At 40.3% G+C, this 23152-nt stretch overlaps 2 protein-coding genes across 3 annotated transcripts in view; both read left to right on the forward strand.

The window, feature by feature from the left end:
• Nucleotides 1-2954: 2954 nt before the first annotated feature.
• LOC148356913 (ATP-binding cassette sub-family G member 1-like) overlaps nucleotides 2955-23152 on the forward strand; it is a 162937-nt gene continuing 142739 nt past the window's right edge. Inside the window, exons 1-2 of one of the 2 annotated variants that reach the window (XR_015852104.1) lie at nucleotides 2955-3257; nucleotides 4429-5264. Coding sequence is in view for 1 of the 2 variants with exons in the window: in XM_088348352.1 (XP_088204478.1) it covers nucleotides 5275-5505 (231 nt within the window). In the remaining variant the exon portion in view is untranslated. The other variant, XM_088348352.1, reaches the window with a different exon arrangement.
• LOC148356914 (ATP-binding cassette sub-family G member 1-like) lies at nucleotides 14123-21784 on the forward strand. Its single transcript, XM_088347002.1, has 4 exons — nucleotides 14123-14185; nucleotides 16494-16652; nucleotides 16815-16933; nucleotides 21494-21784. Exons 2-4 carry the CDS (start codon nucleotides 16533-16535, stop codon nucleotides 21636-21638), a joined length of 384 nt encoding a protein of 127 aa, XP_088203128.1. The 5' UTR covers nucleotides 14123-14185; nucleotides 16494-16532; the 3' UTR covers nucleotides 21639-21784.

Genomic DNA, 23152 nt, shown 5'->3' on the forward strand with positions numbered 1-23152 from the left:
TGTACACAACGTTTTGTTGCACTCCTATAACGATGCATTGCCCTTTTTTGATAACATAGGCCAGTCTCTATGCACTCCTGTAAATATTTTTCCTATTCTTCCTGACAGTCTTTGATCTTATTTTTCTCTTTGAAGTCTTTATTTCATGTTTACCTGGAGTGCCGTGTCTAATCTTGTTGCATACAATGTTTCACCACGTTGATATCAATGACATTAACGACAAAGACAAGATATTAATGTTTTGGTTGTTGTTCTATCCACATTTGGGATATGCTTCTCTCGTCGTTTGCCTTTCATGTTTCGTTCAGTCAGAGCCAGTTGGTATTACAACATATACAGCATCTTCATATTTTCATGTTTGGTTCAGTTAGAACCAGATTCAGGTTCGGATTATCATAATTAATCTTACACCTACTGCCCTTAAATTGAGTTCAATTTCACGCCCTCAAAAAAAAAAACAATGGATTTTTGGGACAATATCGGACCAATATCAATATTCAGATTCAGATCTACTTTATTGTCATTCTAGTAGACAAGTATACAGAACGAAATGTCTATGCATCTTACCCGCACAGTTTCCTTGAATATACGGATACAGATATAAATAAAATGTTGTAGTGAGTTGGAGTGCTGAGTACTAATAATATACTAAAAGAATTATGACTATGTATAGTGTTTTTCAGTAGTGCAAGGAGGAGCAGCTGACCAGATGTGCAAAGAGGGCAGTCAGGTAAACAATTCAGGTAAACCGTAAGAAAACACTGTAGTACAATAGTGCAAAGAGTGGCTAGCTATAAGAACTGCCTGTAGTGCAAAAAAAGTTAAGACGAAACCAACAGATGTACAGATTAGCAGCAGTTTAGATTTACTATGTTTTTGATTGACCATTTAGCAGTCTAATGGCCAGGGGGACAAGACTGTTGTTGTCAATATCTGATCAGGCCAGCCTTATAATCACAATAATAGCTCTAACTGAATTAAATTGTCTTTATTGTCATTGATATCAACGCGGTGAATCATAATGTGCAGCAAGATTAGACATGGCACTCCAGGGTAAATGTGTAATAGGGACTTTAAAGAGAAAAATAAGTTTGTTAGGTTGTCTGTCTGTCTGTCTGTCTGTCTGTCTGTCTGTCTGTCTGTCAATCTAATCTAACCCAAATCCCCAAACACCTAAACGAGTTAAGCACCTAGGCACACAAGTTGGTCATCATGCTTTCGTCCCTCCAAATGAAACGGACATGAGAAAGCGGCCATGTCACTTGGTCAGGGTGATTCAACACACTCTTTTGTTCAACAGCAGGCCCTGACAGCTTTCACTGGTTTACCGCTGCAGCATCATACAGGTGCCCTGCCCATCCCTTAGAACACGCCCAAACATCTCACTATCCTTTCACTACACTTCCACTCATTCCACTGCTCTAAATCCAAATAATGAAGGAACACGGGAAGTCTGAATCTAACTTTGTGACGTCACTACCAAGCATAGACTAGACCAGGGGTCAGGAATCTTTTTGACACAAAGAGCCATAAAATCAAAAACGAAATTGAGAGAGCCACATCATATATTTTCAGACGAAATTGAAGATATGGCCAAACACGCTCTCTAGACACAAGCTAATACTTCAGTACATTTTATTTCACTGTGTGTCATTTGATGATTTTATCAAATTTATGATAATAATGCCAAATCTTGCGTTCCAAATCAATGTAAATATGACATTTACAATTTGTCTTCCACCTTAAGTTAAGAGTGTTAAAACAATTATTTTCCATGTCCTTAATAACGGTTTCAAAACAATGTGAATGCAAGTTCTTTTGTAAAAATGTCACAAATTACTGCAAACGATAAGCATATCGTCATATCCACTTTCGGTGTAGACTGCACTGAGCGAGAGAGAGAGAGAGAGAGAGAGAGAAGGGAGTGCCTTGCGCTGTGTTCAGGGATCCGCCCACCTGTACTGCTCACCCAATCAAAGTCATTTGCCACAAAATTGTCATTATGATCTATGATCTGCATTTATATTATGTGATTGTACTTTTTGGTCCTAGTTAAAAGCCTCGCTGCGGCATTTGTACCAGCTGAAGAGACTTGATTCTAGACTTTGGGAGACCAGAGAGTAGTTCATCACAGTAATCGAGACGGGAGGTAGTAAACGCATGAATTATAATTTCTGCATCCGACTGAGACAGTATTGAACGGATTTTAGCAACGTTACGAAGATGGAAGAAAGCGGTTCTAGTAATTTTCTTCACATGTGTTTTAAAGGACAGATCGGGGTCAAATGTGACACCTAAATCTTTAACTGAGTCACTCTGTGTGATGTGACATTTGTCAATGTTCACAGCAGTTTTGGGAATAAGTCACGGCATTTAGATGGACCAATGACTAACATTTCGGTCTTTTCAGAGTTAAGACGCAAGAAATTGAGTGACATCCACTCTTTTATCTCAATGAGGCAGGCCTCCAAATTTCCACAGTTTAGTGTGGGAGATTCCTCCAACGGAAGATAGAGTTAAAGTAACTTGCTCTTCAATGGTCAAAACTATTTTGAATTTTGAAATGTACGTATTAAACAGGTAACTAGAAACACGTGAATAGAATTCTATGTCCTTTTATATTTAAATTTAAAATAATTGGCAACCCAGAAAACTCAATTTAGAAAGTGCGAGTTGATGACGTCGGTACGAAGGACATAGAAGAGAGGCGACATTAACTTTCTTTTCAATGGTTTGAAATTAGTTTTTAAATCACAAATCTATGTTGTTCGAATTAAACTATGTAAAATACCTGGGGACCAATTTTCTTCTTCAAATTGTGCACTTGAAAGAAGCTTAAAAGATCAAACTGTCGATATATGCCTGACGTCACCACCAGACGTCACACGCCATTTTACAATTTTATTTTGACCTGTTATTGTTTATCTATTTTGTGTGTCTGATTCAAAACTCAAACAACTTGACTTGGAAGTATTTTCTTTTCAAAAAATGAAAAGTGGATATTAGGAAAGTATCACATCGAGTCCGAAGTGACGTTAGCTTTTTTTATTCTTTACGTTGAACGATCAAAGAATTAAATATCATAGCAGGATGAGGATGGGATGAATTTACAGGAAACACACACAAGAAAAGTCGCGTTTTAGCGTCCTAAGGGACGAAAATATATTTATTTCCCAAGTGTTCTTAGAGGGGTGCATTTAAGTATCTTTGATAATCAGAGCTTTCGAGGGTCGTCGTGGAACATCGCCTTCTTTCAGGTAACTTTACTTTTCTGTATAAAATTGAAGATTTACATATTTGTAAGGAGTTTCAGGTTGCTAATTCCTCTGCAAGATGATTCTCATCCAAATACAAATTCAATAAACCAGATTTCTTCTGAGTTTATGCTAGATTCATATGATTATCGTTCCAAAATAAGAATAAAAGAATAAACTCTCAAAAATGTATATGCAATAACAAAAAAACGGTATCACAGCATCTTTAAGACATCATAGAGCAGAGATTCCCCTCATAGTATTTGAATTTAGTACTTCTTTCATCTTTTAATACATAGATAAATGCACACATAAATGAAGTATACAGTTTTTTATCGTATTATTTAAAAAATAAAGCTTTATAAAGCATATTTAATACATAAAATAAACCATATTCACAGGCATTTAGGCAGTTGAATTGACTGAATATATGGGTGGACAATTTTTGCATTTATTATACTAAAAATAATAATAAATAAATTAATTTAATTGTATGTGCCAAAACAGAGCCCAGAAACCTGAAACATTTGTGAAAATAGCCTTTTTTAAACATGTCTTTATGAATATTTATTTTATATTTCATTTGATATTTGTAGTGAATAGATTCATTTCATCAAATTGGTTGAGAAACACCCAGGATTACAGCCAAATCATACATTACGCATACTATATTTTTGTTTTGATGTAATTATTTTTCAATGTTATTTTAATGTCATTCTAATTTTGTCTTGATTTCCATTCTATTCTCTTTCATTGGATTCAATTATATAAGTTTACTCAAATTTTAATGTTAAAGGTGTGGTGCGTAGTTAAAGCTGTCCTCAAAAAGTTTAAAATTCTATATTTTCTATATTTAGTATGTTTTAATAATGCCCAACTGATTTCAAAGAGCCCTAGTGCTTTATTTTCCAATACGCCTATCTTCTTTTATCTTACTTTCATCAGGCCTGTTTAAATCATGCATTACTCTGCAACAATCTTTCTACTTAAAGTAATGATTGAAACCTTACATTTTAAAATGTTGCACCCCACCTCTAATGGTATATCAATTTGATCTAATTTTCTTTATCAATTTTTCACATCATTTTATTAATTTTATTTGGTTTTATTGTATTGTTATTGTTCGCTGCTCATTCTTACTTTTTCATTGGCTTTTTCACTGGCTTTTTCACAGGCTTCGTTCAGCTGTCCATGTGATTCAGGCCTCTTCCACTTTTTTCCCCACTTTGTCCTCTGTAGCCACTGATATTACCCACTTGGCAACAGGGTATGGATAGTCGCTATAGTTATTTGTGTAAATCAATCTTCCACAGCTGCTAATGCAAGCAAATGCAAGCACTTTTTACACCATTTTCTTCTCTAGTCACTCATATTGTCCGCTTGGCTTACTGCTATTGTTATTTTTAGCCGTTAGGCATATAGTCAAGTCAAGTCATGTTTATTTGTATAGCCCTTCATCATAAAGAGTCTCAAAGGGCTGCACAGACCACAGAGTATTGAAAATTGCAGGCTATTATTACACCATCCCTTAATCTAAAACCTACATGAGGGCAAGGAAACGCTCAACACGAGGAAACATTAATAGGGGACTGCACAACTCAATACCCTGAAAAATAATCATAAACTTCCCCCAACAGTCAAATACGGATTACACAACATGAATCCCAAAATATAACATTTTAACTAGTCAGCAACCCTTGTTGCGCCATATACTTTCTGTCTTATGCCTTGAAATGGTTCCATCCATCTGATTCTTGGGACCTCTTGAAAACATCACATCCAAAATAAAATTTAAGATGTATTCTGGGAATTATGTATTTTCTCCTCATTAGTTGCCCACGTTATCACCACGTTTTGATGAATCTATGAATCATCTACAATTTAAAAATGTTATGAATTGATACAAATTTTTATAATAATGATTTCATATCTTTCCAAGGTTTGTTTTTTCCCCAATATTTTTATGTCAGGGTTATTGAGTCTTTAATAGAAATGATCACGCCGATTGCCACCTTGTAGCATGTTCCGGAAGGTGCAAGACCGAGCCGCCAGCTGCCTCAAAATGAGGGACAACGGCTCAGACTTTGCTAATCCGGTGCAGCCCCAACTGGGCATCTTTTCGATGTCCACTTTGAAGAAAGTAGACAACAATGATGCTCAACGTCTCAGCCAATTGCTGCGCCAGGGCGCCGTCAACTTGGACTTCAGCGATCTGTCCTACACTATCCAGGAGAGGACCTGCTGCAGGAAGGCAGGTTAAGTCATTGCCTAGCAAACAGAACCCAGATTACCCAACTCTTGCAAAAATGTTCCAATATTGAATATCAGTCCGGGGAAAAAATATGATTTAATTGGTGCTCATGTACAAGCAGTCAATCCCAATTTCCGCTCCAGAGTATTTCAAGAGTTGACCTGATCCAATATTAAATGAATGAATGAAGCTTTTATTTCGAACATAACATAACAAAAGCAAAAACGACAAATCGAAAAAAGAAAAGAAAACACACAATGTTATCGTACATGTTCGCAAGGGGCGCAGTGGTTAGCGCTTTTGCGGCACAGTTCATGTCATGGGAACCTGTCGTGGGTTCAAATCCAGCTCCAGACTTCCTGTGCGGAGTTTGTATGTTATCCCCGTGCTTGCTTTGGTTCCCTCCGGGCACTCCGGTTTCCTCCCACGTCCCAAAACATGCATTTCGGGTGAATTGGCCGGTCCAAATTGTCCCTAGGTGTGAATGAGCGAATGGGTTGTCTGTCCCTGTGTGCCCTGCGATTGGCTGGCAGCCAGTTCAGGGTGTCCCCTGCTCACTGCCCGATGACTGCCCTACTGAGGATAAGCGGTGCAGCTGATGAGATGAGATGTTCGAAAGGGAGTAGGAAGAAGCACATGCTCATTAAATCCTACCCCCTTGACTGTGTTAATAATTGTGTCTCACAGTTAACTCTTCTGTATATATACATGTAGAAAATAAAGTATTATGATAACATAGTTCTCTTGGATGCTCATGGTGAAACTGACTGCCATGTGGTGTGTTTTGTCCGGTATACAAGTATCTTTGGCCCTGCTACCTTAAGGGGTCCGCACCTAGGCAGCAGGACCGCCATTTTTAAGTGTCCTGATCTTTGCATTAAAGAGACAAGGTACAGGAGCTTGAGCCAGATGCCTCCAGCATCAAGCTCCCACTTGTCTACCCTAACTCTGAAATGTGAAGCATATGTCTGTTTTGAGTTCTTTTGAAGCTGTATATCTATGTGATTGTCTCATCTCATCAGCTGCACCACTTATCCTCAGTAAGGTCGCGGGGCTATGTGATTGTATCCCCATTTATTTAGTTTTTGTTTGTGTTTTACTAGCTTCTATCCTCACCTACATATTTATCCACCTCATAGTTTTTTGTTTGTAAATATAGGTCGAGATTGTGATGGATTTGCATATGATGGTGACAGTTATATAATAACAATGTTCAACAATATCAATAGGAATAGACAAATAGGTGATAATGAAAACGACAAGAACAACAATATAATGCTAGTCATAATAGTCATTTCAATGATAATAAGCTCAATTATTAGCTTGACCCATCAAAAGATAAGGCTTCTGCACACTTATATTATTTGGATCCCAATACTACTACTAATAATAACAATAATAGTCACATAAATGTTATAAAAATAATTATCATAACAACAGTTATAATGCCAGATTAATTCAGCTTAGTATTACCCATCTATTATCCATATAATTCTAGTAATCACTAAATATCATTCATACACCAATTATGACAATAAAAACAATTAATAGTTATAATTATTATTATTATTATCATCATCACAATAATATAATATTGACAATAACAATGTTGATTTGCTTGCATCTATTGAATTGAATTGTCTATATTGTCATTGATATCAACATTGTAAAACATTGACATGGCAATCCAGGGTAAACATGTGAGAGATACTTTAAGGAGAATAAAAAACTAAGACTGTTTGGAGAGATATGCAAAAATAATGACAAAGTAGTGCTTAGAGACTGACCTAAGTCATAGAAGTGCAATGAAAGAACAGCACATCATAACAGTAGTGCAATAATAACTGGTGCAATAGCAAAAGTCTCAAGATATATATTTTCAGAGTTTTGCATGCTTGTGCAGGGCGGCGATAAGAGAACAATTTTGATTTCATTCTGGTATCAGCCCAAGATATCTGTATTTGTTCAACTCCATTATTGGCTCCCATTATTACAGTCAATTCCTGTTTCTGTTCTTGGAAGATTAATGGGGTTGGTCTGATCTGATATTGATATCCGATATTTCCATTTCAATTCAATTTGAGGGGAGCAGGACTAAGATAAGATCTGATAATCCGAACCTGAATCTGGACTCCAAATTCATTATTAGAAAATTTGTAGTGGAAATATTAGATTGGTTGATATTGGTCCGGGATGCAATATCGGTATCATACTGGAAGATGAATAAACCATAATTTGTTTTCCATTCTCTATTTCTCTGGATCAGATATGAAAACCCTGTTGAAGAATCTGTCTGGGCAATTCAACAGCAAATTCATCTGAAGAGATGAGTTTCATATTTCTATCAAGACCAACACAGTAAGAAAAACCTTTGCGTTTTATGATCTGAAGTCAAGAGTTTGGCTGAGTCCCATTCTTCGCACTTTCACTCGCTATCTGCCCTAGTCACTCGGTTTTGCGCGTTCACGTGAAAATGGGGTGTGTCCCGATACTCTCAAGACCGAGGGAAAAGTGCCCTCAAACCATGTCATAACCACTTCAGATCGAGGGAGGTCGGTACCTCACTTGGAAGCTAAGTGACTACCCAGAAGGCAATGCGAATTCTCAATATCAACAAACATGCCTGGAAAGGAACCGCACAAATGTAAGTAGTTTTCCACAACCACGCATGTATTTGCAACGAAATATATTGAGATATCTTAGTTAGACGTAAATGCAATAGAAAATCAGATTTTTGCGTTAAAACATGAACATTGCAAAATCGCTACTTTACAAAGTGCACAAATCTACCGAGGGAGCTGCCAAAAAAATCTTCACGCTACAAACTGTAAAGTAGGATAACTGCAGAAAATCACGGCTCAGCCCATCCCTGTTTTTATCTTAAATGAGTTGTGCTTTTACAAATACATGGACAGTCGCTAAAGCAGCATAGTCACAATAACATTCTGGATATATGCGCTTATTTACTGCACACAATTTCGGGTGTCGTGTTTTATTTACAATATGATTCCTTCATGTGAAATCAGAATGCATTAGTTTTCATCATTCATCATGAGTAATGTCTCGGAATTTCACGTGGAAATACAGTTGAAACAAATTACAATCACATAGTCCACTGTCCTCTCTGTCAACACATATTAAATAAACTAAGTAGCTTCTCGAAACGTTGTCCAAACGTGGAGACAAATCTAAAGCATATGTGATGCTGGCCAATAGAATAACATGTCAAGTTTAGGTATCTATTCACTATCAAATAATTATCCAGAATACATCCTATAATTTCCTGTCTCACATCAACCTGTTGAGTATCCTATACACAGTTGTTTTTGTACAATACACCAGCATTAAGTAATTCTTGTTTTTTCCACCCAACCTAAAGGCCACTGTAGAACGTCCCGTGGAAGAGCTGGTCACCATCACAGCTACCACACGATCCACACCACCGGGCACGTCATTGGCATTTTCCAATCTGGCGCCAAACCCCAAATCACCCAGAAAAGAAAGGATGCACGATACACTCCTTGACTTTTTGAAAGAGGAATCTCCCGGAGTGAAGAAAAGGCTCGGGGAAAATGTGGCCAAAACTGAGCAGTTCCCGTCCTTTTTGGGAAGCTTGTGGACAAATTTCCAGAACAGTGACATCTCTGCAATGTTTCCCTTTGTTTTGGGAAAATATTTGATTTTATTAAGAACTCATTGAAGTTCCAGTTTGTGTTTTCCAGCTTTATGGAAGTATTGGTATATTTTTGTTACAATTTGTGACACATTATTTATTTACTATTATGTATTTCGGCCCAATGTGAGTTTGTTTTTCTGAAAGTAAACTATTATTTAAGCTGGTGTGATTTGTAGTTGTTTTCTGTCCAACAGTCACATAGTTCACACACAGTATCTCACATCATTATGAAATAAACCAACAAGGTGTTACCCAAAACAAAGATGTTTATTGAACAGTAATGCAGAAAAGCACAGGATGCAAATGTGGGTCTGACTTCCAGAGCCTAAAACATGGCTTTTGAGCAATTCATTCCATATTAACTGTGGACAATTCTGTGTACGGTGGACCTGGGAACCCTGAAGACCCGTGACACCACACGGTAGGACAGACCGTGGGCCAGACAGTACACGTAGATCAGGACCTCCAGCCATGGCCCTGTTCCCTCTTTAGCAGCTCCAGCAGGGCCCACATGACCTTCTTGCTCAACCTTAAGTCCTGAATGAGTTCTGACTCCACATGGAATCATAAGCACAGGATGGGAACATTCCTGTCCAACCTGTCCACGCTTATGGGACGGCCACTCTGGAACACAATAGATAACATAAACAATTTTGACACAAATGTGGGCATAGAAAAGAAAAAGACAGCTTTTACTGTGATGTAAGCATCATGAAAAATGTTGAAATGACCTTTTTTATATCCAATGATAACTCTTTTGAATTAAATTCCTTATGAACTAAGGTTTTAGGGTCGTACAGGGAAGTTTGGTGACGATATGTCACCTTAAGGGTCAGGTGGACTGTTCTTGTGTTTGTTTACTTTTCATCATGTCACACATTAAAGACCCCTACTATATGTCATAAAATGGCATTAAGATACTAATACGTAGGTTGTCATTTATGTCTACACAAACATAGGGTATTATGTGAACGTGCGTTGTACGTTAACCCTTACTGTATTTGACCGAACGGGTCATATTTTTTTTAATGAGTGTACGTACCTTGCAAAGATGAATCAGCGCTACATAGCGCCGAAGCTGTCTTCAGTATAGCACATTTCTCCTCCGTTGATTGAAAACACGGAAAAGGTGATGAGCTTCCAGGCAATCGGTAATAACGCAGCTGTAGCGGGCATTTTTAACGTTGCACGAACTCTCCACCTGCCACACCCCAGGTTGAGACTCATGTTGTTTACATGTGACGTAGGCCAATACGTCACTAAGGTAATGGATTGCTCCTCGTTCATGAAAAAATAATCAGAAACCCTTACTTTCTCTTTGTAAACACACCGAACTCTTTCCAAAACTAAACTCTCGCGCTCGCTTACACTCTCGCACAAACGATATTCATCGCCCCACTGACATCATTCATGCGCACCTCACATTCTACGACTACTATCTCCAGCGCGCTAAAAACTTTTACATTTTTATTGTTTAATATCTCATGCATCCATTTAATATTATATAATATCTATAAACAAAAGTGGAATAAGAACGCTTGATGCGGTTGAGAAAACGGACGGATCACTTTTTTTCGGACACCTACCACGGAGCAGGAGATTGCCTAACTCTTGAAGCTCATCTTCTAAAAGTAAGTTAAATTTAACTTTATTTTTATAGAACATATTATTTTATTACATGTTTTTAGTACAAAACAATACAGGTTACTTATACAATCCTTAAACATACTTATGAAAACCTTAAACACACAAAATATAGCACTGAAGCAACTTATGAAGTTCAACTTACGAGCGATCGTCCAGAACCCAACTCGTTCGTAAGTCGGAAAGCGTCTGTACCAAAATAAAATTCCTATGTATTTATGTGTTGTCCTTCAAAGTCCGATTCATCGGCAGATCCACCAAAGAGTTGTTTCCGCCGCCGTCATTTTTTGCATTCATACCGGCAGATGAGGGGCGGCAGTGGCTCAGGAGGTAGAGTTCTCGTCTTGGGATAAAGAGATCGCAGTTCGAATCCCGGCTCCTCCGTGTTGCATGTCGAAGTGTCCTTGGGTAAGACACTGAACCCCTAATACCTCTAATAAGCAGGTTAGCGCCTTACATGGCTGCACGGCCGCTATTAGGAAATATGAAGCGCTTTGGGAAGTCTTGACTTGAAAAGCGCTATATAAATGCAGATAATTTCATTTCATTTACAGCCAATTAATATTACCGCCATCTCCTGGACAGGGGTGGAACCTTGCAAGTCTCGTCTAATTTCTTAGGAAACCATCTCCACTATGCACTCCACTCACCGAGGGCACTTCCCTATGGAGGGACCTCACTGGAGGGTTCTCAGGGCCAAGTGAGAGGAATGGGATCGGGCATTTGTGTTACACATGGGGCACTAATATATATGGTCAGGCATGACTTTAGGGAACCTCTTTTTTAATTTTCCCGCAATGAAGTTCAATTGCACCTCCACTACACTAGGAGGCAGTGACATTCTTAATGGCAGAGTGTTTTGTTTACATTTAACCTCCATGCAGAACATCAATCACAGGGTATAATCATAGAGTATGAAGTGTAGACATTCAGTGTAGCCTGCCCTCAAGTGACCCAATAAAAAAAAATAACACTGATGCGGGGACAGGTGAGGAGAGACAAGGTTAGGAGTCAAACAAAAATCTCCTGCCTTAGCACTTCACTGCGACCTTAGAGGGAGCCAAGCAAAGACTGGTGTGCTTGCTATGTTAAAAATATTGGCAGCGGACAGCACAAAGCCAAATAAATTAAGCTGTCACTTAAAGACATTACAACCTAATCACACTGATAAGACGCTGGAGTATTCCTGCAGCGAAAATGTGCAGAGAGGCAAAGATTTGGCATGGTGAAGTGTTACCATTAATATATCCATCCATCCATCCATCCATTGTCTACAACACTTATCCTCAATAGGGTCGCGGGGGCGCTGGAGCCCATCCCAGCTATCTTCGGGCATAGGGCAGGGGACACCCTGAACTGGTTGCCAGCCAGTTGCAGGGCACACAGGGACAGACAATTCGCCCGCTCATTCATACCTAGGGACAATTTGGACCGGCCAATTAACCTAACATGCATGTTTTTGGAATGTGGGAGGAAACTGGAGTACCCGGAGGAAACCCATCCCTGCACGGGGAGAACATGCAAACTCCACACAGGGTGTTCGATCTCATGACCTCAGAACTGTGCCGCACACGTGCTAACCACTGCTCCGCCGTGCTGCCCACCATTAATATAGAGCAATCTTAATTTAATTCCCACCAATATTATGTAGGGGGGCTTGCACGAGGGAGTTTCTTCTTCCGAGTGCGGGCTTGAAAGAAAAGAATTGAGAAGATTAAGGTTAAGGGTGAGCGTTAAGGGTTAATTTGGTGGATTAGGAATTGAGGCTAGGGTTAGGAGTTATGGGGTTAAGATTAGGACGTCCGGGGTTTGGATTTGGGTTCCTCGGTTAGGGATAGGTGTGAGGGTTTGGGGTAATAGGTTCGGGTTAGGGTTAGGGGTGTAGGTTAGGAGTTATAGGTTTAGGGGGTTAACATTAGGTTAGTGGGTTAGGGTTAGAGAGAGAGGAGGTTATTGGGGTGGACTTAAGAGTCAGGGTTACTGGGTTAGTGATAAGGGTTGGAATTTATGGAGTAAGTAGTTAGGTTTGTTGGTTAGGGCCCGGTCACACAGCCGTTTGCGGCTGAATCACGGCCAGAAATTTCTGCCTGTGAGGCGGACGCTATTGGACGCTTTGAGATCGCCATACAGACGAGATACAGCAGTGCTTTACTCGCGGTCGGAAATTCACACGCGGTTGGCCACGCGAAAAAGTTTTGAGCTGCTCAAAACTTTGAGCACGTGTTAACCGCGGGCGGCACACGAGGTAATGACGCGGAAATGACGCGGAACGACGTGCTTTGGCCGCGGCCAGGGCGTGGTTACACATGGGTAGGACGGGAAATTTCAGCGGGTCATCGTGGGTGGAGCATGGTCATAGCATGTTCTGCGCCTGTATCGCGGTGTTATTACGTGAAATTAGCGTGTTACGCGTGTGACGTCAAACGCCTTTCTCCGCGTATATACAGCGCGATTTGCCGAGCACACGTCAGTTGTGCTCGAGACGTCAAGGGGTGAACATGGATTCGTCACCGTAGTGACCTCGTCTTAATCCATTTTTATTTCTTGACATTTCTTTTAATTTCATAACAAGATAATAAAATACAAATGAAAAACGATTACAATAATAACATATTGGCTTCTTCGGTGCCATAGCTTGAAATCTTGATCTTCACGGGATTCTGTCTTGAGCGGTTATGATTGCTACAGCCCGGTGTTATGCCGAGAAATACATCTCTGCTGAGATTTGCATCCCCTCGCTACTACAACCACTTTTACCTCGTTTTATCTCACTTTTAGGGAATGTAATGGCGAACATATAACCAAAACCACTTCGTCTTGCATTTGTTGGGAATGTAATACAACTTAAACCATTCCGTCTTTGTTTTTGTTGTGAACGTAATCGAACGGTAATGCACACCGTATATAAAATCCTCATTCTGCTGCGCTTCCAACAAAAGCGATCGTATTCTATATGAAACGCTTATTCAAACAATAAAGCGAGCTAATTATAACAATTGGGAGATCCTAGTCCTGTAGTCGGCAACCCGCGGCTCCGGAGCCTCATGCGGCTCTTTCATCCTTATAATGCGGCTCTCATTGGCTTGGGAAAATAAATTACTAAAGAATTTTTTTTTTGTATTTAATTGAATTGTGTTTTATTTGTGTTAGTTTTTATATTATTTTAGTTCTAAATTTGAAGATTATTGGGATCTTGAAATATAAAAATATTAATTAAATTATTTGATATTATTTTTTCGGCGCTCAAAATAGACGTCATACTCCGGAAGCCGGTGTACCCGCGGAAACGCCGTCTATTTTGAGCGACTTTCAACCCCGGCAAAGCCGCAGAGGTTCAGGAGCAGAAGTCCCATTAATCAGGTAAAATGAATATTTATGCAGATATTTTGCAAATATTTAATTTTCATTGTTTAGTGACACAGTGCTTTTCCCCCCAATTTATTTTATATATTCAGGTCAAGGCTCCGCTGCATGCTTTTTAATGTATTCGAAAGAGACATTCAGACATTATTATTTTTTCAAGAATTCAAAATGTGTTCATTACATCGGTAAAATTGAATTTTCTCCGTAGCACTTCATAAGACATAACCACACTATAGTTGTTTGTACAAAGTGTAAAGGTAAGAAAAAGCAATATATATAGTGTTATCTTTATTTTAGATAAGATAAATGGATATAAGGATGACGCCTCATGGCATTTTTCTGCTTTCGTTTGCTACATGGACAATTTAAATTCAGCTTTTTAATTTATTTGAAAGAGACATTCATTGTTATTATTTTTTCAAGAATTCAAAATGTGTTCATTACATGAATAAAATGTAATTTGTAGCACGTGGATTTCATAAGAAATATGGTGCAGTAAAGTAGTAGAAGTCTTTTTTTTTGTTTGTTTTCATTTTAGATGTGCGTGCGGCTCCCAGTGTTTTCTTTTCCGTGGCTCTTTCGGTGTCAAAGGTTGCCGACCGCTGTCCTAGTCTATATAACGCGTTTATTTAAACATTAAAGTGCGATCGTATTCTACAAAATGCGTTTGTTAACGTGGATGAAAAAGTTACCAACGTCAATGCACGCTTCCAACAAAAGCGATCGCAGCGGAATGTGCGTTCACGCGAGGGGGTGGGGTTGCGTAGGAGTCGGATTTGGGCACAACACCGGCTCGGGAGCTTTTATACCCGTGGTCAACACGAGAAAATGACGCGGAAATGACGCGGTGAGGAAGCGGAACAGTCGCCGGGCATATCACCGATGAACAGCGGGTTGGCCAATTTTGCGCATTTTCCATCGCGGGCAACCACGGGCAAAAAAAAAAAACGCAAAATTTTAGCCGTGATTCAGCCGCAAACTGCTGTGTGACCGGCCCCTTGGGGTAAGGGTTGGCACTAGGGGTTCAAGTCAGGGAGGTAGGATTAGGAGTTATTAGGGGGTTATGGTTAGCAGGTTATGGTTTGGTATTTGGGTTAGGAGTTATGGGTTTAAGCATAGGGGGTTAGTTGTTAAATTAGTTGACTATGGTTAGGGGGTTGGGAGGATGGGGTGATGGTTACTGTGTTCGATTAAGGGGCTTGAGTTCCCGACAATCATGTTCGTATGTTTCAAAATATTCCACGTGCCATGGAACTCGAGAAAATATTAAGTTAACTTTTTTAAGTTGACTTTTGACCCGATATTGCCTAGAGCTGTGACGTCATCGGATGACAACAGTGAATCAAAACTATTGCGCGTCCCGTTGAAAAACAGACGGCGATCAGAGTAATGCATAACACTTACTTCTGCTTGGAATAATGGGAACTTTGCTTACCTTGTCGCTGGGGGCCTTCTGTCTGATTTGTCCGAGTTGCGTGCTTTGATCATCAAAAGCTGCGTGGGGTAAGTTTACCTGCCGTCGTGAACAGGGTGTGTTATTTTTTACCTTTGCCTACCTTTTGAGTTTGTGATTGGGACTTTTCCTTTTGTGTTTTTCGCTGGTTGTTTTGCAATTAATATGGTATCGTACTGATAGCTCCTCGTTAGCGTGGGGATCCCGTAGGCTTCCAGTTTCCGTTAGCAGTAGGCTAGCTGGCTAGCCTGCCATGCACATTGTTTTTCCCTGGCCAGGTTTATGTTTGTTGCCATGGTAGTTTTTTGTTATTGGCTTTGGTTATCCTGGTTGCTTACTGCATGTTCATTTCTGCATGTTTTGTTTCTGCCGATCGGTCCCGGTTGTCCTTTTAGCAGCTTTTTGCTGATTATCCAGACATTATATCCATCTAACTAGCCTTTGTGCTGGATATTTCTATGTAGCAGCCTTTTTTATGGGAGTTTCTATCTGATTTTTTCTGGGTTTTTCCATCTTCGCCTTTCCTGGATTTTTCTGTCAATCTTATCACCTCTTTTCTGCATTTTCTCCTTAGCCACTCTTTTTTGCTGGATATTTCTATCTTTGTGCCTCCCCCCCCCCTTATTTTAGATTTTTTTTCCTTCTGGGTTTTCCTATTTGCCCCATTTCTAGATATTTATATATGTCTAGTTGCCCGTGAATGTTTTATTCTAGCAGGCTAACTGTTTTGCTGGATTTTTCTATCCCCCTTTTCAGATATTCTATCTGTCTTGTGGCACCAGAAAGAGGCCAAAAAGAATGAATTCCGTAGTAATATTAGCAAACAAGTACAAATATGATATTCTCTTGCAGATTATCTGTCCAGTCCTGTACTGCAGCATCGTTTACTGGATGACGAGCCAGCCTCCAGAAGCGATTCGGTTCCTGCTGTTCCTGGCCTTATCCACAGCCATCCCGATGGTGGCGCAGTCCCTAGGGCTGCTCATCGGGGTGGTGTCTCCTTCACCACAGGTCGATCTTTCTATAAATAGAAAATCCGGATCCGTAAAAGGAAAATGGTGGATCAAAAGAACCTAAAAAAGACAGATATTCACCTTCCGGATCTGGATTCGCTATCGTTAGAGGCTTCTGTTTTATTCATTTGATTTCTTTGTCATCAATGATAACTCCCAGGTGGCGACCTTCGCTGGACCGATCACAGCCATCCCCATCATCCTTTTTTCTGTCTTTTTGGTGAATTTCAGCACTATTCCGTACTACCTGCAATGGACCTCCTACGTCTCCTACGTCAGGTAACTTTGGCACCTTATTAATGAACTTCCATTTCTGAATTAGTTTCTTTTTTGATAAACTCATATTAAAGAAAATACGCAACTACAAGAAATAATATTAAAAACAAAGAAAAGCAACTAAAACAAAAAAAATAACATACTTAACTAAAGGAAATTTAGGACTTTATATACAATTACAAAAAATGTTAAACTTAAAATTCGATATTTATCTACCTAACCTGGTCATAATCCCTCGAGATGAGTGACTGACAGCAAGACAAACACATTCAAAAACAAAGAAAAGAAAAAGTAGTAAAAAAACAAAATATATGACCATGGCCAAACCAAACGCCCATCCACCCAAACAAGTTAAGCCCCTCGGCACCCAAGTTGGTCATGCTTTCGTCCCTCCAGATGAAACGGGACACAAGAAAGCGGCCACGTCACTCGGGTCAGGGTGACACAACACACTCTTCTGTTTAACAGCAGGGCCCAACAGCTTTCACCGGATTACCCCTGCCGCAACATACAGGTGCCCTGCCGATCCCCTGGGAAGTGTCCAAACATCCCACTATCCTTTTACAACACCTGTCCACTCATTCCTATCACCAACAAGAGCTCTAGCTTCCACTACCTTTAGACCTCTTTCCTTCAGTGGACTCATAACACCATCCATCCACGTCAATCACGGCCTTCCTTTTGGTCTCCTTCCACATTTACTTCCGCTCTGTAGATTCTCTTCAACATTCCCTCCTCATCCATCCTCTTCATGTGTCTAAACCACCCGAGTACTCTCTTATCCACACGCTTGCTCAGTTTCACTACGACACCAGTTCTGTCTCTCACGATTTAATATCTCATTTTATCCAAACCTGTAACATACTCCTCAAACACTCAAATCAAAAGATTTTATCTCATTCTCAAATCTCCATTCAGGCTCCAAGTCTCTGCACCATACTACACAGTTGACACACTCTCATTCAGTCCCCTCTTAACATCCATACTCATACTCTTGTTGCTCATCACTCTCCTCAGAGCACCCAAAACCTTGCTTCCTTGATTCACTGTGCAATACCTCATACTCCATTCCACCAACTGCAGCCACATCGCAACCAAAGTTCCTAAAGCTTTCAACTTCTTCCAGCACCTGTCCATGCAAACTGATTTCTAACGTCATGCCCACTCCATCACGTGAACACTTCATCACCTGACTCTTCCCAACATTGACACATAACTTACGCCTATCACATACTCTTCCAAACTCCGTTACCAACCTTCTCAATGTTTCCTCAGAATCAGCCACAAGCACTGTGTCATCTGCAAACAACAACTGACTTTCCTGCCACACTGTTCCACTGTTGTCCATCATGTCTATACCTCTGCCAAATACTCTTGCATTCACCTCTCTCACCACGCCATCCATGTACACATTAAACTGCCATGGTGACATCACACACCCCTGTCTCACACCAGTCAACACAGGGAACCACTCACTTGTCTCACTCCCTACTCTTACACATGCTGTGCTGTTCACATAAAATCTCTTCAATGCTTCCAACAACATTCTACCAACTCCATACATTACCATCACCTGCCACAACACCTCTCCATCTACTGTCATACTTTTTTTTCAAGGCCCAGAAGCCAAACAAACATCCTTACATTTTGCAAAATGTTTCTCACACACCTGATCCAAACATCCTCTTCCTATCCTGAAACCACTCGGCTCCTCCATCACCACCTCCTCTGTTCTTCCTCTCACTCTCTTAATCAAGACTCTTGATTAAGACTCATTTCCGGTTCCGGTTTTCAACATGGCGGCGCATGTTTACGTTGCGGCTAGTTGCTATCGGGCTATCCTACTATTTACCACTGTCCTCCTGCTTTCCTTTTCGGAAACATGCGTGGCCAATAAGACCTACAGCCAAGAGGAGCTCGACTTTTCGTGCACTTTCTATACCACCCATGACATCCCGAATGAGCTCCAAAGGGACTCGGGTTCGCCCTGCTTTCCCGCTCCACAGAAAAAAAAGGAAAATCGAAGACAAAGACGGCGCAAAGACAGAAAACAGAAGCGGGGATGTCGTGCAGGGAAGCCCATCCCAGCCATCTCCGGGCAGTGGGCGGGGGACACCCTGAACTGGTTGCCAGCCAATCGCAGGGCACACGGGGACAGACAACGCATTGTTTCATTCACACCTAGGGACAATTTGCACTGGCCAATTCACCTGAAATGCATGCTTTTGGAATGTGGGAGGAAACCGGAGTGCCCGGAGGAAACCCACGCAAGCACGGGGAGAACATACAAACTCCGCACAGGAAGTCTGGAGCTGGATTTGAACCCACGCATGAGGTTCCCAAGACATGAACTGTGCCGCACAAGCGCTAACCACTGCTCCGCCGTGCTGCCCAACTAGTAACCTATGCAGACAAAATTATAATTATGGGGGACTTTAACATTCATATGAACTCCCCACTCAGTTCACTCACTGTTGCGTTTCAGTCTGTAATTGATGAATTTGGTTTTAATCAAGTGATTGATTTGCCAACCTTTAAAGATGGAAACACGCTCGACTTGGTTCTGACTCGAGGAGTTTCACCCTCAAACATGACGGTGTTACCGCGTACTACAGTTATCTCGGATCATTATTCAGTTACATTTGAGGTGCTAGCTAAATGTAATACAAAAAAACTGAAGGATTCAATGGACGCAATATAAACATGGGCACAGTTTCTGAGCTTCCCGATATTCTTCCAGGAGCAGTCGCGTCCTTTCCTTCCTACATAGGCTGTATCGAATCACTCATAAATTAATTCAATGCTGCCCTGGCTAGTGCCCTGGATTCAGTAGCGCCCATCCGGCTTAAATCACGCCCTAAAAGATGCACGCCTTGGTTTAATGATGAAACTTGATCCCTTAAACGAGAAGGCAGGAAATCTGAAAGTAAATGGCGCGCTACCAAGCTTGAAGTTTTCCATCAAATCTGGTGTGATAGTTTGTTGAAGTATAAAGCGGCCCTGGCCTTTGCAAAATCAGCCGACCTTTCAAAGGTGATTGCGTCACAAAAGAACAATCCCAAGTTCCTTTTCTACACTGTAGCATCGCTTACAAGGCAACAGACTATCCCAGATAGCTCCACTCATTCTGCCCACGACAATGGTCTTCTTTACTAAGAAGATCCAAAGCATACAGGAAGAAATCGCTTAAGACAGTATTCATTCAACACATACTAAAGCACTCAAATCTATAGATGCACGATATGGTGGCTGTCCAGGGATTTTGTCCCGTTTTAGTGAACTGTCACTCGATACTCTTAAACAGATGGTGAATACGGCCAAACCGACGACTTGCCAGTTCGACCCGCTTCCAGGTTCACTTATTAAAGGTCTGTTTGGCGTTCTTGCACCTTCAGTTCTAAATATTTTAAACATATCACTCTCCTCAGGTGTAGTTCCATCGGCTTTTAAGTCCGCCGTCATTAAACCCACACTGAAACGACCCAACCTTGATCCAGAAAACTTATGTAATTATACACCTGTGTCAAACCTACCGTTTCTTTCTAAAATACTTGAAAAAGTAGTGGCACAGCAGCTGAATGACTTCATGTCCGAGAACAATCTCTTTGAATCAATGCAATCAGGATTCAGGGCTAACCACTCTACTGAGACAGCTCTGATTAAGGTAACCAATGATCTCCTACGGGCAATGGACTCTGGCGCATCATCACTTTTGCTGCTGCTGGATCTTAGTGCTGCATTTGACACAGTGGACCATAATAGCTTGCTAGAACGGTTGGAAAAATGGATTGGTCTCTCAGGAAACGTCCTATTATGGTTCAGATCCTACCTCTCAGATAGGACACACTGCATTAAATATGGCGAATTGACATCTGAGCCCTTTAGTGTTACCTGTGGTGTTCCGCAGGGTTCAGTGCTTGCCCCCCTTCTCTTCAGCATTTATATGCTTTCACTAGGTGATATTATTCGCAAGTATAATATCAGTTTCCATTGCTACGCAGATGACACTCAACTCTATCTCCCGATGGAGCAATCTGCCACACTAAACTGTGGAAATTTGGAGGCCTGCCTCACTGAGATAAAAGTGTGGATGTCACTCAATTTCCTGCATGTTAACTCTGAAAAGACTGAAATGTTAGTTATTGGTCCATCTAAGTCCTGTGACTTATTACTGCTGTGAACATCGACAATTGACACATCACACAGAGCAACTCACTTAAAAATTTAGGTGTCATTATTGACCCCGATCTGTCCTTTCAAACACATGTGAAGAAAATTACTCGAACCGCTTTCTTCAATCTCCGTAACGTTGCTAAAATTCGTCCTATACTTTGTTTGTTACCACCCGTCTCGATTACTGTAACGCACTACTTTCCGGTTTTCCGATGACCAGACTCAAGAGTCTTTAGCTGGTACAAAATGCTGCAGAGAGGCTTTTAACTAATCACATCACCACAATTTTGGCTAACCTGCATTGGCTCCCTGTTAGCCTAAGATGCGATTTTAAGGTTCTTCTATTACTATACAAAATCATACATGGACTTTCCCCCTCATATCTTTCAGATCCGATTTCCCCCTATGTCCCGGCCCGAAGCCTTCGTTCCCAGAACGCCGGTCTCCTGGTGATCCCAAGAGCCAAGAAGTGTTCCGCTGGTTCGAGAGCGTTCTCCATCCGGGCACCGGTGTCTTGGAATGCTCTTCCCCCTGAGATCCGATCTGCAACCTCAGTGGAAATGTTTAAATCTAAGCTTAAAACTCACTTCTACTCCATAACCTAAACTTCTTATATGTAATAACTTGTGAAGCCCTTTGAGACTATTTGTGATTAAGGGCTATACAAATAAAAATGACTTGACTTGACTATGTTATTCTAAAAAATTATCATTAAAATAAAACATTTACACTCAAAGAAGTAAAAAAAAATGAGTGAATATAATAGATTGTAACAAATAATATATTATCTCCTTTTGAAAAATAGTAAATTAAAACAATGAACTTGAATTGAAACATGTTCTTGTGCTGCATTGTCCTCAATACGACTACATCAATTCGATTCTGGGGGAAAATAAAACAAATGACGCGAAACAAAAAAGTATAAACTAAGGGAATTATTTGTGGTTCTGGATTGGCGGTCTTTGGTCAAAGATGCGATCAGCGGACGGTGCCGTAAGAGGAACATGAAGTTTTCAAGATGCCGAGCAGAGATAAAGAACTCGAGGAAATTAAAAAGTCACTCGGCTTCTTAATGGATAAAATGGATATCGTCACCAGACAACAAGACACAATTTTGAGTTTGGTGGCTGAAATCAAAGACCTAAAAAACGAAAACATGGAGAAAGAAAAGAGGATTATTGCGCTAGAAGGACGCGTTGCAGATCTGGAACAGTATACCAGGATAAATGACATCATTATCACCGGTCTGGACATCAAACCTCGGACCTATGCCAAGGCTGTGGCAAATACAAATATTGCAACAGATGCTGATGAGGATTCTGCTGAGCAACAGGTCATTGCTTTTATGAGTAAAAAAGGCATACCCATCAATGCTGAGGACATAGAAGCATGCCACCAATTAACAAGAGGTGACAACCGACCCAAGGCGACCATCGTAAGGTTTGTTAACAGAAAACGGAAACATGAAATCCTTAAGCACGGAAAAAAACTAAAAGGGACTAATGTTTATTTAAATGAACACTTAAGCAAAAAAAACTCTGACATTGCAAGACAGGCTCGATTTTTGAGGAAAACGAACAAAATACAAGGAACATGGACTTCAAACTGCAGAGTATAAAAAATATTATGGGTTCGAGAAATGCAGGAGCTGGACAGATTTGCCTGAAGTGTAACAATGACATCCTGGACTGACGATATGGACACCTTTATTACAGATCACAATAAAAAAATCCATCATAATATATTAGGCCATGATTTACCGGAACTGAGCATTGTTAATCACACTGACTCCAATAATTCAAGATTAGATGACTTCGATCCTGACCACAAATTCATATCAGCTAGCTCAGACAATTGCAAATATTATACTGGAAATGAATACAATACCTTTGTTAAATCTGAAGACAAATTCTCAATAATACACTTTAACAGTAGAAGTGTGTACACAAATTTTGATGACATCATTGAATACTTACAACAATTTGAGAACCCGTTTAGTGTTATTGCAGTTTCTGAAACGTGGTTCAGTGAGGGAAGGGGTGTAAATTT

This window comes from Urocampus carinirostris, chromosome 11, assembly GCF_059441175.1.
Source record: "Urocampus carinirostris isolate Australia breed hairy pipefish chromosome 11, RoL_Ucar_1.0, whole genome shotgun sequence".
Taxonomy (NCBI): Eukaryota; Metazoa; Chordata; class Actinopteri; order Syngnathiformes; family Syngnathidae; genus Urocampus; species Urocampus carinirostris.

What these genes read in the sequence shown, in the direction of transcription:
- LOC148356914 (XM_088347002.1), top strand. Translation starts at nt 16,533, where the DNA reads ATGACGAGCCAGCCTCCAGAAGCGATTCGGTTCCTGCTGTTCCTGGCC. An exon ending in TGGTGTCTCCTTCACCACAG is followed by an intron (nt 16,653 to 16,814) that starts GTCGATCTTTCT and finishes GATAACTCCCAG; the next exon opens with GTGGCGACCTTCGCTGGACC. An exon ending in TCCTACGTCTCCTACGTCAG is followed by an intron (nt 16,934 to 21,493) that starts GTAACTTTGGCA and finishes CATATCTTTCAG; the next exon opens with ATCCGATTTCCCCCTATGTC.